At 36.7% G+C, this 19,668-nt stretch overlaps 1 protein-coding gene across 4 annotated transcripts in view; it reads left to right on the forward strand.

The window, feature by feature from the left end:
* RETREG1 (reticulophagy regulator 1) overlaps positions 1 to 19,668 on the forward strand; it is a 65,866-nt gene that overhangs the window by 38,442 nt on the left and 7,756 nt on the right. For 3 of the 4 annotated variants that reach the window (XM_015619223.2, XM_015619222.3, XM_033512145.1), the window contains exons 4-7: positions 13,814 to 13,940; positions 15,781 to 15,865; positions 17,072 to 17,209; positions 18,973 to 19,037. In XM_015619223.2, coding sequence (XP_015474709.1) covers positions 13,814 to 13,940; positions 15,781 to 15,865; positions 17,072 to 17,209; positions 18,973 to 19,037 — 415 coding nt within the window. Of the gene's footprint in view, positions 1 to 3,911; positions 4,149 to 13,813; positions 13,941 to 15,780; positions 15,866 to 17,071; positions 17,210 to 18,972; positions 19,038 to 19,668 lie in introns of those variants that run through there. The other variant, XM_015619225.2, reaches the window with a different exon arrangement.

Consider the following 19,668-nt stretch of genomic DNA (forward strand, 5'->3'; position numbering starts at 1 on the left):
GAGAGACCTTGAAGTTAAGTAGATGTAGTAAGTATTTGCGGTTTGAAGTCAGCTTTACATAGAAAGAATTGGTACAGGAAACTTTAGCAAATATTGGTTGAAAATATGGGAAAATTTGTCATGGCCTTCAAATTGCTGAAATATGTGCAGACCAGCACATCTTTTGGGGTGTCTTCATACCTGACAGTAAAGAGCTGATACTCAACAGCTCTCAAGGAGGTTTCCAGAAAGGTCTATGAGAGGTCAACTTAGTTGAAAACAGGATAGTGGAGAGAAGCAGAAGTAAGAATAATTTATTCTTGAAGTTATCCAAATAACATAAAGAAGATCAGGTACTCTGGAAAGATCTGTGTAAAAATGTGGTAATGACAGCATGATGAACAGCTTAGAAAAGAGATCAAAATGTATAAATAATTCCATGCTGTCACTGGAAACAATTTTATTACTGGTCTCTCCTGACTTAAATTGGTTATGGTAAACACAGGAAGAATTTGCAAAAGAATAGTGAGGATGTTTGAGGGCATGCAAGAGCTTACATGTATGAAATAGGTGAGCAAAATAGGGCTTTTAAAGCTGAATGAGCTGACCCAGAGGATGACATTGTAGATAGAATCTTCTTCCTCTTGATTACAGAACCAAGGGCTTCCATTTTCCTTTCAGAAGTAATAGCACAAGGAAAGGAATTCACTGTAAGGTAGAAGGGGTTCTTTCTGTTGAAGAACCGACAGAGTCAAGGGGAGGGAAAATTTCCGAAATTTCTGCAAGAAGTGAGAGAGACATGGTGAAACTGGAATGTCGCAGCTCAGACAAAGAAGTTGCTCAGAGAAGCACGGATTATTCATGTGAGGTGAGGCCTCAAAAGTGGCAAAAAGGAACTTAGAAGGACAGAGAAGAGTGAATCAAGTCCAGTGCAGTGCTTATCTGCAACTAAGCAAGGCAATAAGAATCTCCTTGAAAAATAACATGGGTAGGAAAAGACTTTCCTTCTTCATTCTGTCATTTTTAGTCACTTTGAGTTTTCCATATTGGAAAAGTTTTAAACTGATTTTTAGCAATGATAAGAAATGGTTCTAAACAGCTTCATCTTTCAATTTTGCAGTCCTATCAAAAAAACCTCAAATTATAATGGTCTGCAAAAACAATAAGTCACTGTGAAAAACTAAAGAGAGTTAACTGTCATCTGACTGTTCCAATATAAGACTTCTTGGAAACCACTTGAAGTGGCTACAGCAAAGAATATTGTGTGGGGTTTGGCTGTTTTTTTGTTCCCAAACAGTATGCAGTTAAGCTACAGATGCCCTTACCACAAGATGTTACAGGTGTTATCATAGGATGGAAATCCACTCAGTGCTAAAAAATAGACATCACTGCTGGCTAAATCTCCACAAGGTGGAGTCTGGAAGACTGTCTATAGAAGGCAGCAATGTTTTTTTTCCTTGGCTGTTCCTTTTTGGATACTGCAGAAGATGCCAGAGCCCTTGGGCCTGATTCAGTACAGTATTTCTGTTTATCTGCTGCTGTTCCACCAAAGTGTTCTTGGAGAGGTCATTCCATCGCATGTGAAGTAATCTGGAACCTGATCTGCAGGAAACCTCCAGATGGGCCAATGCAAATTATAATTCCCTTGAGTACAGAAGAGTTTAGATTAAAAAAATGAGATGATTTTTCTAGATAGCCTTCTTTGTGATACCAAGCAAAATACTTCAGTGTGATTGCAGTTCCACTAATTATACACTCATGCTGTTTTCAAGTATGATTTTCAAAAGTGATGAGCAATGATATCAGTAGAAACTAGTCTTTGAGTCTTTGAAGTGTTTTATAAATGTTCTAATTCCAAGCTAACAGGTCCTTGACATTTTAGATAGGTACTCATTTAGCAGACAGTTTTGAACCTAATCTTTTCAGGTCTTCCTTATGAATAAGTAAATAAGGTGATATTACACTCCTTGCCTCAGTGAGGGCTGGGAAGAGTTGTAAGGAATTGTAAAAGTAAACAGTTTTTCTGCTGTAGCAATAAGCTCTGTACAGAGTGTGACCAAGAAATGAACAGTCCAAAGCTGCACTTGAAGAGTTTGGAGTACATCAAATTCCAAGGCTGAAATACAGGGATATACATGATACTGAAAGCTTTTCAGCTTCCGAGAGCAACCATCAAATGCATTAAAATGGAATATTTTGTAAAAAAGCATTTGACATAGGAAATGTATGTGGTTGTGTAAGAGTATATTGCAGTGCATGGAAATAAAGCAGCCCAATTTGCATAATGAGTTCAGTTTTGTTTGCTTTCATTTTTGATGCTGCACTTAAATTCTGAATGATGCTCCTATGTGTTGGCAGATTTCAGTTATTTCTTTTGCTTCATTTCCTAATTAGAAGACATCACAACTTTGATCTGAAGGTGAAACTGTTACACAGAATCATTTTCATTAATTAAGATTTTTGAATTTAGCAGCTCTGTTGTTTCAGGGTAAGCTTAAAGAAATTCAACTCATAATTATTTCATCTATTACTATCAGAAGAAAAAGAGGAAAGGAAAGGAAAGATTACATTGGAATATACAGATATCAGTGGCCATGGAAAGTCTCAGTTGTAGGCAGGATATTTATTAATGCTTATTTATATATTGAATTACATGATTTTGTCAGAGGACTTTACTCCTGATTTTTTAGATTTACTAGTCCTTTTGAAGAAATATATATGAAAAAAAGAAGAAAGGGTAGAATTCTTCGTCATTCTAAAAGTTAAGCAGTTTTCCAGAAATTATGTGTTACTCACAATGCACCATATATAGCTTAGCAAATCAAAGATATAGGGCATACCTTTTTTCCAGCTTTGCTTATTTTATTTTTTTTCATTTATTTTTAACATGTAACAGCCCCAGGACAATTCTTACTGTCTCATGAAGGACAGGCAGGTGTAAATCTTGCTGGGTTCCTTCCTAGAAAAAGAGATTTCTTGTGTGAAGATCTCTGAATGTAATATGGATTTGAAAATATATATTTGAAAATATATTAAGAACAACAGGTCAACCTGTTCAATGAAGGAATGAAGCTGCGTGAAGGAGCATTGCTGAGCCACGTGCTGAGCGACAGACATACGGGACCCTAGGAGTCTTGGACTGTGTGACAGAGCTCCACAGATAAGGTTGCAGGGGTGTTGAAAATTAATAGACACATAGCTGATGTAGCTGATGTGGCAGAATCCTTGTCATGCATGCAGCAATAGGAGAAAAGCCATAGGAGGAAATCCATATTCAATTCACCTCCATGGAAGCAATCAAAGTATTTTGGCAGAAAGTCTCCTCCTGCCATCATACTTTAGTTTTTGAGGATTCTTTCAGCACAGTGTTCTGGTGTTCCTATCTAAGATTAGTTGTGGGAGATGAGCTTGGAATCAGAATTTAAAAGCAATGCAATTAATCATTATGGAAAACTTGTCTTCCTGTTCCTTATTTAAAAGAATTACTAAATTCTTTTTGATTTTTTTAATCTGTGAATTTAGACATTGGAGAATAATTTGGCTTCTTCTGTCAGCTTTTGACTGATGCTTTGCAGGGAGGAAAAAAAGGTTATTTTAATAGGTTTTTTTTGGTTTTTTTTTTGTAGTTCATAGTTTATAGTTTTAACAGTAATCTCTTTGCTATCATATTTTTAAATCTTTAACTTTTATTAGAGTGATTTAGCTTCACATCATTTTGGTTGCTGCTTACACCTGAGAAAAATGGGAGATATTGAAGAAGATTTTCAGTAGAAACAGAAAAATAAAAGTAGTAAGTGGGTGGTGATTCTGCCTCACATGGCCAGAAGGAAAACAAACTTTGGCTGTTGACTGTGCTTGCTACTAAACACCCTGTCATAGTGTGTGAGGTGAGTCACGACTTGTTTATTTATAGCCACGGCCAATCAAAGCCGACCGCTCTGAACTTCATTCAAGACCAGCAGCACTTAGGATGTCTTGTAAACATCTGCTCTCTGAGCAAGGAGCATTCTTCCTGGCAGTGAGCAGCACAGGTGCCTGGCTGGTGGCTCCTAAAATATAAAACAGACTGGAAGATCGTTGCCTGGATTATCTAGATTGGTAGAGAGAGACAGAGAATTCTCTTTTACATCTGAAATGCCAGACAGTGAGGATCTGGGACAAGATGACAGGTACTGTACCTTGCTTGTGCTGGCCCTCCCATGCAGTGCAGCAATGGCTGAGGCTTCATGGAATTAATTTGTGTGTGCTCCTGAATGCTCAGCCTGAGATCAGTTTTCTCTGCATTGTAACCAATCTTCTGCTTCTTGAGGGCTCTGCCTCTAATGCTAACCTTCTCAGGAGGGAAGTGTGAGTCTTAATGTCTGATAGAGGGTAAATGAAACAGCTCTGAGGTACTTCTTAAACTGAAGCTGAAGGAAAGAAAATACTGTGTGGTTTCTATCTGGTCACTTTTTCTTTCAAAGCCTCAATATGTCATACATGGAAATAGTTTAGTTGGAGCCATGCTACTGACAGAACACTAACTCATTTCTTTGAGACATGGGCACTGTGTCCCTTTGAGGTATACCTGTCTTTCTATAGTTCGGCTTTTATTTGAATTAGCTGATAAAACCAACACTCAGGACAAAAAAAAGGAATTGGATACAAAACTTGGTAACAATTTTAAAAATACTGTTTTCTCAAATATGATCCAGTACATTCCTCTGAAATAAATACCTTAATTAAATTTAGCCAAATAGTTTTTAAAATAGGTATTTGAAAAGTAGATGTTATTGATGTTTGGCTATGACAGAGTTTATAATCTAGATTTCTTAAAGTCCACATGGTTTTTCCATAGTCTTGATGCTAATCAAAATGTTGGCTCTAAAACGGTGTAAGTGAAATATTTGATGTTGTAAAAAGAGTATTTGTCATGTATGTAGAAATAGGTGCTTTTTTTAGAAGTTAGTGAACACAATGCCAAAATACAGAGGCAAATCTAAAAAATTAAGCAACTACAGGGATCAGAACTGGGCATTTCATTATGGCTTTGGGTTTGATTTATTCTAGTTAAATTTAAATCTGAACATTTATGTGGATGCTTTTCCAGCATGTTTGTCAGCGTGTTGTGAGATGAAATACAGGAGATAGTTCTGGTTGTCTGTTGTAGAGCAGCACATTCAAGCACAGCCCTCTAACTGGATGAGCGTGGGTGAATGGATCACCAGGAGCAATTGGGTCTCTGCAGGGGTGGGGTCACCTACACATTTCCGTTTGCAGGGATATCTGGGTTGTGCCCTATATATAAATATATATGACATAGATTACAATTAATTGTAGTTGCAGGTAGCATTTTTTCTTAAGGAAATGTTGACTCATTACTGATAACCACCAAAGCGTTAATTGCTATTCTTTAAAATAAAGAAAAATGGAAATATGTGACCCCTTAAAAAAGTTTTCAGCTTTGTAATAGTACCTAATTTATTTTGTTCACAATTCTTTCTCTATAAAGGCTTGCAGCAAGCTTTGACAACTGAACAGAAGGCCTAAGACTCTAAGACCTCTTTTTCTGTCAAAGTTGGGAGTTTTAGTTTTGGAAGAAAAAAGATTAGCTTTTCTAAAGCAGTAACCTGGAAAAACATAACAGAGCCTGCTGTACCCATTTCTCATTTTTGACGCTACCATTAAATTAACTGACCCTGATGCTCATCCCTCATCCTTTTGTGTCTTTTCTATTGAGCAAAAAGGTTTGAGAAAGTAGTTTAATCAAAAGGTTCCAATTTTTTTTTTCTGAAATTAATTTGCGGTTTTGTCTTGGTCATAACAAATAGGCTATAACTGGAGAACATTGCTAAAGAAGTGCTAATGAGGTTTGGTGGAGGTCAGAATATTTTGGTCCAAGTTAAACAAGAAGAAATAGAAGGAGGAGCTATGGGACCTGCACAGGAGCAATTAATCTTAGAATTGCAAAGGAAGAAATTGTAATGTAAATGAACAGATAAGGGTGTAATTTTTAGAGCACACTGAATCAAAACTTCAGCTTGTATGCATTCAAGAAAGGAGAGCAGTACTATTTTTTTGGAAGGTGCAGAATGAGCTTTGATCCCTGATTGGTTTCAGTGCACTGCTCTCCTTGTAGGCCCTTCTGGGATACAAATACTTTTTACGTCCTCTCTCCCCTCAAGTTCATGTCCTACTTCAGAAAATATGTAATATTGTGTCACAAGTGTGTTTCATGAACATTGTTACATCATAGTTAAATATGTGGCATTGGTCAATACTCTATTAGTCATACTGAGAATGAAAATGAAAAATAAGCAAAGGAACAGATGCACAAATACATCTTAGTAAGGCTAGCCAAAAAGCAAAGACTTGTGAAGAGCAGGAACCCACTCATATCTTCTGTTTTGGCACATGATCATGGGTAGTAATAGACGAAGAACAGTGAGGAAATGCATGGCCACCGGTAGAGAATTGAAAACAATTTAGCATAAGGAGATATTTTCCCTCAGTAGTTCTTTATCATCAGGTCCACTACAGTTTTAGTGAAAGACAATATAATTCTTTTTTTTTTTTTTTTTTTAAACTGACTATTTGTGAGGAATCTAATGATAGTCAAAAATGTATAAAAGACACTGAACTCACACACTGTGAATATTGGTCCTGAAATGGTGAATATGAAACACATAGCTTTAGGAACTCTCCAGTAATGCATCAGAGTAGTAAGTTATAACATACGTGTACAAAATACATTAAAACCCATGAAAAAGAGTCAAAAGTAAGTTGTGCACAGAAAAAGTTACAGTCATCTTGTTAGGTAACACAGAAAGTAATTTAAAAAGAAATAATCTTTGGCACTTGAAAATACAGTTTTCCTCTTTTTTTGTTTTTTTTGTGCAGCTGTTCTGCACTTCAGGGAATACTAAGCTCATCTTTCCTAGCTGTTTGGCTTTGACAGGCCTTGAGCTAGGAATATCTCAGCTGAAGAATGTGGAGTCTGTGAAGGAAGAAAATCAATTGATTTTGTTAAAAACCACTAAAAGAGTTGTCTTTGCAAGAGAAAAATAATTCAAAATAATTGCTTCTAACAGCTGGGCAGATCTGTTTAAAGTTCTGCAAATGGGACTTTATGGTCTTGTTGCTTACTTTTCTGAAAAAAAATTATCTCTTTTGTGTTTGTAACAGTTATAAATGGGAGCCTGATCTGAAAGATGCCAGCCCTTCGATCATCTTGGTAAAATGACAGCAGCACATAGTAAATAGCATTATAGTCTTTGCTAAACAGAAGGCAAATCAGTTAAAGTATTTACATGGGGCTGAAACACTCCGTTTTCATGCAAAGACACATTTAAAAACGTCTTAATGACTAAGTCATGAATTTGGACTAATGGCACTTGACTGTCAGATCATGCTTTGACCTCAAAGTGCAGTAGTAGCTGGTGTTCTCCTCAAGAGAGCTGAGTGGGAGTGGGACAGGTCAGAGGAAAGGTTTCCTGTGAGAGCTGGCCTACTGATCTGCTCACTAGAGTCTGCCGAGAGGAGCTCAACAATGAAATGCCCCAATTTAGCTGGAGTATATTTTGTTTGTCTTAGCAGGACATTCAGCAAAAAGTGACAGCATTTAATACTGTCTGCTGTATTGAGGAACTTGTATACTGGAATCACCTTCAAAAAAAGCTGGAATTAACCAGTTCGCGTTTGGTCAGCTGAAAAAATAGAATAGAGTTCCTTATTCAGACTTCATAAGATGACTGATGTATTATACCTGAATAGAAGAGATGAAACCTATCCTCCAAAATAAAATCCTGTTAGTAATGGGTCTTTTTTTCATTTTTCATGGTCTGTTGGACAAGATGTATTCACCTATCTCTTTGTGGAATGCTTCAGTGTATTTTTATAAGAATATGCTTGCTTTCATTTTCAGAAAACTTTGTTCTCAACTAGTAATATAAGCAAAACAACTACCTTAATTTATTGGATTGATATTGTTTAGCAGGACACCAGTGGTAAAATGTTCCCATGTCAGTTGCAGAGAAGAAAATATAATTATGGCTTTAGTTTAACACTCTATGTAAGGAGTATATAGAGTCAGGGATGAAAGGTTGCTTATCTTCTCACATGGCCCCACCAGTCTGCAGTCTATTGAGAAAGGCACATCCAGCCTCATCAAATGTTGATGGTTTAAACATATTTCTTGTACAGTAATATTACCAAAAAATCATCTTGGTCAGGAAATAAAAGGGGAAAAGCTGTGAAATAAGATACTTTTCGGGTTTTTATTCCACACCTTCCCTTGAAAAAAATCCAAAACAGGAACAGCAAATTGGACTGATCCACTGTTAATTAAAAAAAAAGTACAAAATTGAAATCTCAGAGATAGAAGAGGCTGGGAAGAAAACACTGTAAGAGTTTGAGAAACAATGTTACACAGTATTAACACAATTCATTTAGTTCTTATAAACAATGTATTTGAACTACTGGATGTATGATAATTAAAAAAAATTTTTGGGTTGGGAAATGTTAGCTACTCTTTAAGGCTGATAACTACATTCTCCAGCTTCAATTTAAAAACAAGATCTGTCTCTGTACCTTAGAGATTCCAAGGGTGCCAAAGTCTCAACATTGAAGGGATAGTCAAATGTGATCAGTTAAAGGATGTTAGCCACAATACCACATGTTAATGAGCCTAAATCTATGCAGCACCTGTGGATTAGCAATGGGAAATAGGGTGCATACGGATACCTACAAGCTGAAGAGATTTCTGTTAGAAAAACTTTGTACTATTTGGAGCAAAAAGGTTTTAGATGAAAATTCTCCCTGAAGTCTTAAGAATGGAGTATATTTGTAGATGCTTCCTGGTTTTGCTTTTTCTTTTGTGGAAGTCTTTGATGCAAGGACAATTTCACATGGTATCCCAGTGATTCATTTAAATGGTAGGTCTTGTTGACTTGGTCATGGCCACATGACACAAATACAATTATTTTAGTATACTTAACGATTGCATAGGATCCAAAAGTGGCACAGGATAGAGCCCAGTTCTACATAGTCACCTTTAAAATTAGCCACATGGGTCATTAGGATGCTGTGCTGTTAGCTTAGTGGTGCTGGTCATTCTGTCTTTCCACATAGTGCACATAACATTCACAAATGTGTTATATTGTGTGTCTGTAAGGCTAATCAATATCACATTGTGTTCCACCACTGTTCAATAGTAGCTTTTAGAGGTTTTGCCATTGGTACTTTAATATACTTAACTGTAAAATTTCCTTTTAACACTATTTTGTATTTTGGAAAGAGAAAGGGGTGTTTATTTTCATTTTCAGTCTATGTCCTCCTGAAATTTCTATGTTAAAAAAAAAATAAATTACACAAACCTTTTTATTCTGAATACTATCTTAAATCCCTTATCTCTGTACCTTAAAAAATTTTGAAACCTACTTTTTTTGCATAGGTCTTCAGGTATAAAATGTTTGCTTCAGAGAAAAACTGTATCATTATATACATTATATTATATATTAAACTGTATCCCTTCTGCACTGTGATGACTTCTTTCTTACAGCAGAAACCTGTGAAAGCTCTGAAAAGGTAGACCTGCTTGATTGGGATTTGCTAATAGTTTACATGCTGGATTTAATTTGATTAAGTTGATGAACTTCTGGTTGCCTGTTTGTCCTTTGATATCCAGATCCCTTACAGTTGCACCATTCTGTAAGTTCTATATATTACCTTTTTAAAAACTACCAAGTAGCCATATTACCTGTATTTTGATTTACATGTCTTTGGGAATGTAACTTTTGGTTCTTCCACCTTGACTACTACATTCTAAGTTACCCTGAAAATTACATAGTGCACAGGCTTCAAATGTGTGTGGTTAGAGTTGGGAAATCAAGAGGGTTTAGAAGCTCTATAATTACTAACTCTAGGTTTATGTGGGTGCAGTCCTTCCGATCCACCACATCATGGTGTTCTCTTGTCGCTGCTGCAGTTCTGAGTACCTGTATCTGCACGAAGATACATAGGAAACTGTGTACGCATAATTAAAAAAAATCCAGCACATCACGAAGAGATCTTTAAACCAGTAACATGAGATCTGCTGACCTTTCTGAGAGAAATGTGATGGGGCTTTGCTTGAACAGATGTCTAGCTATGAAATGGGAGCATGACACCATCAGTCATTTTTAGCAAATGTAATGCCACTGACTCTTCTGGCTAGGGTTTGTGACTGTGATCAGTGGAAGCGTCTGGGTGGTAGAATGTTTTGGGTAGGTTTTTTTTACATGTACTAGGCAACAGTTTATATATTTGCTCAGTTACAGAAATGATGCAATAGGCAGGCAGAAGGATGTGAGTAATTTATTTTTTCTGAACAATTTTAACCTTATTTACGGTAGTTTTAGAATGGAAGTGTACCATTGTGTATCAAACTAAGGATAAGTGATGGGAGCATAAAATGTTATACTTTCTAAATTATCCACAAAAGCCTTTAAAAATATTCAGTTGGCTGCTTATCCCCAAAGGAGCACCCAGAGAGCAGTCCCCAAAGCTCTTTTGGCAGGAAGGATAGGGTTCACATTTAAGTAATGTATTAAGGTACTGTGAGTACCTTAATTAACTCCACTAATATTATGCTGAAATAGATTTATATTCTTGGTTGACTTATGTCATAGTCAGGCACTCCACATTCATCATCTACATCACTTCATGTGACTTCTTTTTCCCTTTTTATCTTTAAATGTGGCCACTGGAAAACTAATTTCTCTGGAGTATGCATCACTGTGTGCCTGTTTCCTTTTGATCTAATGCAGGCTTAATAGTTACTTCTGTTTTTACAGGGCCATGAGATAACCTCTCTGTGTACCTACATTTTATGTACAACATATGTACATATGGTACATACACAAAAGGTACATATGATGTACCTCCTTTCTTTCTCACTCCCTCTTCACTGGGATCTGTTGCTTCCCCTTTGTTCTAACCCTCTGGACTGTGGGTAACACTGTGATTTAAGTCAGCTCAGGGTAAAAAGACAGAAAACATAGACATCACCAAGGCTGGTGGTTGTTGGGAGGTGGGAACAAGAAGAGGCAGCATGTGTATCTGGGGGTCACACTGAAGATCAGCAACCTGACTTTCTTACACCTCTAATTGCCTAGGATCAGAATAAGGTTTCAAAATAGTGACTGGTGTTCCTTGTAAAATAGAAAATTGTAGCTGCTGTAGAACTGACAAAGGTGTCTTACCATTTCTTGTGGCCTAGAAGCAACCGCCAAGTACTCCTTTGTGGAGCTCTGTAGGGGGTTTCCAAAGTTTTGAAGCAGATTTCACCTGTACCATCCACTCCTTTTGCTTGTCTTCTTGTCCATGCGCCACATGTGGATCACAAGGCCAAAGCATATAGAATTGCATTTTATCTGCACTGCAGCTCATGCTTTCAACAACTTGGCTAAAGAAAGCATCACTATGACCAAGCAAGGCAACTGCAGGGAATTTTCTGTGTAAATGTGCACTTTTTCTTCATAATTTGCAATTTTTTAAAATTTTTGCTAGTTAAAATTGTGCCTTTGTTATAGCTTCTTTTCTTTAATCTATATTGTCTTTATATTAGTGGTTAGCATAGCTGAAAATAGTTTGCATTTATATTGTACTTTATGCTTTCATCTTTCCCCCCTCTGTTTTTGCTATTAGCTTAAAATTGTTGAAGTGAGTATCTACAGTTCTCCTAGGTACTTCAAAGCTCTACTTTGATAGCAGGCATCAGGCCTGTTCATTTTTGCTTTGTGCTTCCACAAAGCTCTACTTTGATTGTCAACAATTTTAAATAAAGAGTAGGAATAAAAGTCTGTAAAAGGATTTTTTTATTCAGAGCACTGTCATAATAGTAGTTTTCAGTACCGGAATAAATGGGCAGCTCTTAAAAGACTTATTATTAATGCTGAAGAATGGTTTACAGAAGCTGGAAGCAGTGTCTCTTTAGGGGGAGTAGCCTATCAATAAAAATTGCAGTTCCCAGAGGCCAAAGCCCTTGTACAATACTTTTCTGAAAGTATTATCAGAGATAATGGAAATTGAAATCTCTACTGTGTGTGGGAGGCAAACAGAAGGCTCTGTGTAACATTGCTCATCCCTCCAGCTGGGTTCCTGCAGTGATCTCTGTGAGTTATGGTTTTATTTGCATCCTCTGTCATGGGCAAATATCTGCATTCAGTGTCTTGCATGGCTGGGAATTGGCAAAAGTCACCTAGTCCAAGACACAGGGTTCTTATCCTGTGCATTTCAGGTGCGCTGCTTTAAATAGTTCATTGTTTTTTTTTCCTCAAAGGGGAGGAAAAAGCCCTCACCCTGACTATTATCATTTATTAACGTAGGAGGAAATCCCACCGCTGCAACACCATGTATACAATAACACTATATATACTATAACACAGTCAGGAGTAGGGCACCAGTTTTGGGGTTTGGGCTTTAATGTGCCTTACCCTGTGACTGGAACCGCTGTTCCATGCGGGTCGCAGTGCTCCAGGCAGTGTGGCTGTGTCCTGGCTGTGTCCCTGCCTCCCTCCTGTCCCTGGCTGGTCCCCACCACCTTGTGGCAAACTAGGACAGCTGGGATGCAAGGAAGGGTCTCTGCAGAGCATTTTTGACCGAAATTGTGCCTTTTTACAAAAATGAGGCTGCAGAGACCGTGTGTGGCTGATAGGAGTTGGGAGTTTGATCTGACCATCTGTGTGTCCCCTTATGGCTGTGCTCCGATGTATGTACAGTATTTTTTTCATAATGTAGATTTTTATTTATCTTGTAATTCAATCTACCTGTGACCAAATGTTTACTATCAATGCAGAGATGGATTACACATGTAATGGGTTATGTATCTGAGAGTTGCTCATGGCTGGCTTGCATTCACTCTGATCAAAGCTGTGCATACTCAGCAATGCACTATGCGAAAAATAACTCAATAAAGCTGGTGTAGAATTTACTTCAGATTCTCAGTGTTTGCATGGTGGTTCGTCCATTCTTTGTACCAGTTTGACTTGACATTGACTGACCTGTTTTTATTATGTCTTTATTATTATTTGTTGTTTCATAAAACAGCTTTGTTGTAGATGCTTTGTTTACTCCACAAAGGTATATAATGTGACCATTTAAGCTCAATATTGGATAAAGTTATCAGCCCTAAATGTGATAGACACATATGCTATCCCATGGTTTTTTGAAAATTCTTTGGTACAGGTTTTTTTAGGGGGATTCTTAGTTTATGAAAAGTACTGAACAGTCACAGGATAAGCTTTAGAAACAGTCCTTTCAATATAATAGAAAAACTAAAATTCAGTAGGAAAATTAATGTAAACAGCAAGACTTCAAGAGCAATTTCTTTTTTTCTAGGTTGAGTAGCAATTTCATCATCATAGCTTGCAGAACAAGATAAAAAAGAGAAAAAAAAAGGCACAAGAATTATATGCATAAAATGAAATGCATTAATATGTGTGGCCATCTTGTGGCAGTGAAAATTACTGTGTTTTTTTTTTTTAAAGACAAAATAATATTAGTAAACAAGTTTGGGGGCAGTTGCTTGATTTAGATGACAACTGTGCCTTAAACTCAATGTCTTCATATGACCAGAATGAATAAGCAGTCATTTTTGTATGTACTGAAAGCTGCTACTACTGAACAGATTATTTTTTTTTAGTTAAAACAATCAAATTAGCTCAATATAAAATACGAAGAAAGAAGCACAGGTGTCTCTAACATAGTAGCAGCCATTGGATTGCCAGAGGTTAAGGCTTTACGTGATGATTTCAACCAGTTTCAACTTCCATATGAGCTGTAAACAAAGTCAGATATTTTTGTTTGTTTTACTCAGCTGGAAAGTCACCGATTCCAGTCAAGACTACAGACTCAGAATAAATCAGTGCATTTCAGAAACACTGATGAATTTATTTGTATTTCTTCAAGAAATGTCCCACTTTAAGGAACAAAACCCTGGCAAGGTAAGCACTCCCCAATAAGATTATCAATTCTATATGATTTAATAAAAAGGTGAGACAGATTTAGAAAAAAAAACAAGTGAACAAGTGGGAAAAAAAAGAAAAAGAAAATGTACATTCTGACACATTCAGTCATGAGTTTCTGATAACTTATTTTTTTGCTGTAGAGTAGGGGTAGGTTGTCAGTGTGCTGTTCACAGTGAGCTTTTATAGCAATACAGTCCTTCCCCATACAGCTGTTGGAACTTCACCAGTTATTCCATGGACTTTTTAAAGGAAATTTAAAACACCACAATTTAATAAAAACTTAAAAAAGCAAAGAAGTAAATGGGCATATTCCTAAACACAAAAATGTGGGTTTTTTTCTCAAATAACTGTAGTTTTCAGGAATAGCTGCATGAAGAGAACTCCTCTTAGTTTACTGCGGCATACTTCTATATGCTAATAGTTGGTGATTTTCCCTTTTTCTACTGGAAAGACTGAGCTAGAGAACCCAGTTCATGAAGAGGCAAGCAAGAGTAAGGCATTTTTTCCTCCGAGTTCAAAGAATATAATTATTTAGTTCTAGTCAAAAGTGAAGCAGGTTTGTTTTTTTTTTTCCAAAGAGAAATATAAATAATGTAAACATATATTATGATAATAATATATTACATTTTTATATTTGTATTGCCAAAAGCAAGTTAAAAGAAGACTATAAGGCTTTTTCTCCTCTTTTAATCTCTCTTAATTTTGCCAGAAAGTCTTCCCTGAAAAAAGGCCATTCAGAATTAGCAACTAGAAAGTATATAGTACCACACTCAAATATCAGTTTAGACTGAACACACAGATGAGCAACTGGATGAAAAAATGAAAATTATAGAAGAATTAAAATTATATAGAAAAAATTAATAAATTATATAAAGAGCAGTTGTCTGTTTGGACAATAAAGTTATATTTAAAATAAGTAAGTTTATAGTGAAGTAAGCAAATGTGGTATCAGTAATGTAGTAACATGACAGTAGCTGTTTATTAAGAGATATCTAGCACTAGTTTAGAAAAGATAATTTTGATAGCGTGTTTTCCCTTCTTTTCCCTGACCTCATTCTCTAAGCCACTTCATTATTTTACTGCTATAATTAGAAGCACATTAGGCAATAATGCTGTGTGCAAAGTTTCTTTGAATTAACCATTTTATTGCAATTCAGCTCCAAAAGCAGATAGATCCTTTCTGCAAATTTTCAACAGATCAGTTGAGCACTGTGCAGTTGTGAAAGGTGCACTGCTATATTTCAGTCACCACAAAGGCGAAATCTCAAATTTTATATTGAAAATTCGGCTCAGTCCTGTCATTAACAGGGATGCTAGAGCAGCCAACAAGCATGAAGAGATTGCTTACTAGCGTATGAGAGAAAACAGTTTCACAAAGTAGCACAACAGGGGAGAGAGCTGTAGCTGGAGGAAGGATGTTTTGCTTTTGTAAGCATGCAGCAAGCATGCATTGTAATATTGCAATTAGAGAGTTGGGTTTTTTCCTGCGTATAAACTGTCCAGTCTATTTGCACACAATGAGGGAATAATTTCTAATAATTTTAGCAATAAACATGAGCTCATTAAAGCTTTACAGTAAGTGAATAAAAAATAGCATGTTTGTATGGTAGAAGAGGGGATGTATCCTAATTATCCAAAATGGACTGTTTGATGCTTATTTACACCAAAAGTGTTAAAAGTATTTCCCAGTTTTAAAAAACAAACTTCAATGTTGCACTGCATTCTGGATTTCATTAGCATGCAACATCTTTATTTTGCAAAATGATCTAATCATTTAAGTGAAAGTGTTAATGGTGAATTTTAATGTTTTTGTCAGTTTTGCCTTCTAGTCTGCAGCATATGTACATTTTTCACTGTCTTGGGAAGTTACATTCCTGGAGTTGTCCTCTCCTATGTCTTGTGTAAGTATGGTCTCTTTCCCAGTCATGATTTGTGTATGTGTGTACTGTTCATTATTTGGTCTCTCTGTAGGGACTATTTATGTTTTTATTTATTTACCCATTTATACACTCCTGGAAGTTTGCAGAAGACGCCAGTCTCTGTGGTGCAGTTGTGGATGCCATCCACAAGGACTTTAACATGCTCAAGAAGTGGGCCCATGAGAACCTCATGAGGTTTAACTAGACCAAGTGCAAGGTGCTGCTCCTGGTATCAACCCAGGCTGGGGGATGAACAGATCAAGAGCAGCCCTGCCCAGAAGGACTTGGGGTGCTGGGGGATGAGAGGCTGGACATGACCCAGCCATGTGCACTCACAGCCCAGAAAACCAAACATGTCCTGGGCTGCATCCAAAGCAGGGTGGGCAGCACGGTGAAGGAGGGGATTCTGCCCCTCTGCTCTACTCTGCTCTGCTCTGCTCTGCTCTGCTCTGCTCTGCTCTGCTCTGCTGTGGTGAGACCCCACCTGGAGTGCCGGGGGGTCCCCAGCACAGGAATGACATGGTCCTGTTGAGTCCAAAGGAGGGACATGTAGATTTTCAGAGGGCTCTAGAACCTCTCCTATGAAGACAGGCTGAATAAGTTGGAGATGTTCAGCCTGGAGAAGAGAACACTTTGGGCAGAGGCCTTTCCTAAAGAGGGCTTATAAGAAAGCTGGGAGCAAACATTTGAGCAGTGCCTGTTGAAACATCACAAGAGGTAATGGTTTTAAACTGAAGGAGGGTCAATTTAGGATAGATATAAAGAAAAAAAATTTTACAATTTTTTGTCATATGAAAGTCAGCTTGCAAGCTTTTTCAGTGTGTTCATTCTGGCACAATGTTGCATAGTCATGTTTGTCAAGTTGAGATATCAAAATCAGGCTAAGTCAAGGTAATGATAAATGTTATAATGACCATAAATAATGTCTTAATGATAGTAAAAAATATGTCAATCAATATGAATATAATGGTATTTTCTGTGATGAGTAGGAATGGCTCCTGAAAACTGAATTTTACCTTAAAAGTGTCTGACATGGGCATTTCACAATGCATTTTTATGTAAAACTAACTATATTATATAAAATTAGTAGTTATCTTATGCAAAGGCATTGTTTAAGCTTTATTGAGTAACTTCTTGTACAGCAATATTTCAATACAATTTTTTCTCTGTCTTCATTTTTTATCACAGTATTGTGTGCCTTTTTATGTCCTTTCCTTAAGTGCAATGAGTTTGGACAAAAACTGTGCAGCAAAATAAAGGCAGTTCTGATGAAACTAGATTTTGGAATAGTGGAATATATCAACCAGAAGAAAAAACAGAGATCTGGTGAGTAGTTAATTACAGTCCCATATATTATTGTATTTCTGTATGCAGAGCATTTTTTTCACCTTGCAGAAAGTTTGGTTTGTCCTGAGAAGCTGTAGGAGCTTTCTTTGCATTTCTTGCTTTGAACCTGGCTACTGTTATTAGCTTTATAAGGAGTGACAGTGTATGTCAAATGTCTGAGTATGATAATAAAGAAATTATTACTTCATGGAAAGAAACAAGGCAAACTCTTTGTATGTGGTTAGATGTACTGCTTATAAGTTTTCAGAAAAAAACTACTTGATGTAAGCTTGCAATGCTTCTCTCTCTTTAGATAAGGCAAACTTGCCCAGCTGAAAGACCTGCTCAAAAGTCTCAAAATAAGTATGTAAAAGAATTTTCAGTAAGAGACCAAACTCTGTTCCTATATCTAAATGTGTCTTGGTTTCACTTCCTCCAGCAAAAAGAATTTGTTTTCTTCTCCAAATACTCCAAAAGCATATAAGAATTGCCACAGGAAAGCAACTGCAAATTAATCCAAGTTTCTGTGTGGAAAGGGGAGAAATCAATTTAAAACAAAATCTCACCTATCTCACCTAAAATCTTTCTAATTATGGAAACTTTTAGATTTTAAGCAATAAAGCTATTTCAAGGAAAATCTGTATATGAACAGTGTTTATTTTTTGTGCTTGTTCCAGTTTTGGTAATTAAATCTATGCAGTGTAGTCACACTTCTTGCAGGTAGCCTACCCTTTTTAATTAGTGCTACATCAGTAGACTTAATACCTTCTTTAAAACATGCATTTCTTGTAACCTGTATACAATTCATTTTACAGTGTGCTGTTCCTAGTCACAAGGAGAACCACCATGTGTCTTTCCCCCTTCTCTTACATGTAATGTGATTGTAATTGGAAATAAGGAATAAAGCACTGGAAATTTTCTTCCATGCATTATTCTGCTCGTTCAGTTTTAAATGAAACTGGCAGAGAAAAAGATCAGACTGTAATTTAATAAACTTCGTAAGCCAGCCCTGGGAAAAAGGTTGAGGTTAGATGCATTCTTTAATGCATCTCATCCTCCAATTTAATTTAACCCTGACAAGTTCCCTACCTTGCTTTGCCTCTTGGGTTCCCCACATGGGCTCGTAAACCTTGTGTTAGCACAAGAGAGGAAAGAGAAAGTTGCAGGAAGAAGCAACCAAGAACACTATGACTGTGCTCTTCATTCTATATTGGTTTAAAAGATTCTCAGACAGAGAAGGCAAAATTTGTATCTCTGCTTATCTGTAAAGAGCAACATTCTACCAGACTTCAGAGGATGCTTTGTATGCATATTTGCACGTGACTGTGAATGCAGGGTAGCTGTATGTTGGTAGAAGAAGGGGTTTGAGAATGAAGATTACATGCAATTATCAAGAAACACCGCCTGTTCTAGCACATTACACCTGTGCATTTTACCAGCAGTTTAGTCTAAAAGAGATATGTATTGCCAGGGCAGATGAGCAACAGAGACTCCTGAAGGAATTACAATGCAGGTAAATAGACCTATTCTGAATACAAGAATGTATTCAGAATAACATTCTTGCTCCCACTTTGGTTACTGCATTTTGATAAGCAGGCAGTCTCAGTCAGGCCTGTTTCCCTGGTAGCATAGCACATAAATGATGCACTGTGTCAGCAGGTGGAAGTTTACTCTGCTACACAAGCTGTGTGACAGAGAACACACGCTGAACCTGGAAATCTGTTGTCATGAGTAGGATAAAAAATATATCTTTTTTCTTTCAGAAACAGCAAAAACAAAACCCACAGAAGATGACAGTGAATTAGACATATCAGCTCTGTGTCCAAAGGTGACCTTTTTCAGTCAGCCCTGTCTTGCTTTTAAAATATCTATATAGATAATGGGAGGCTATCTAGACTGCTGTCTCTGGTCTTCTGTGGAAGACTTTAACCTCCCCAGGAGGCTGTGTTCCTGAACTAAGCAATATGCTATAGAAGTGATTCATAGTCTCCATCTTTAGCCTTATACTAATCAACCTACTGCATTTGTGACTTCTGGCCTTCAAGGTAATGGTTTCATTGGCCTGCTGAGCTAAGAATGTGTTTATTTTGTATTGGCTGTGGAATGATTACATTAATATTTAAAAACAAAGGTGGTTACTTTTATTTCAACAGTGAAACTGCAGTTGATTTTTATCAAATTAAAATACAAAAGGGAAACATTAATAGAAAACCTATGTAATTTGTTGGATATTTTTGTAATCACTTGTCTAATAATTTTCAATGATGGTGCAAACAGGTATATTATCTATAAAATCTTTCTAGATATGTATGAGAACACTCAAATTTCTCAGTTTTCTCCTAGTATTCTAAATGATTGTATGGCAAAGGTTCTTCTGTTAGAATAGCAGTTGATACTTAAAAGATTATCTTAATAGGAATTATTATGCAATATTTGATCAGTAGTGTATAAAGCCTGAC

Source organism: Parus major, chromosome 2 (assembly GCF_001522545.3).
Source record: "Parus major isolate Abel chromosome 2, Parus_major1.1, whole genome shotgun sequence".
Classification (NCBI taxonomy): domain Eukaryota; kingdom Metazoa; phylum Chordata; class Aves; order Passeriformes; family Paridae; genus Parus; species Parus major.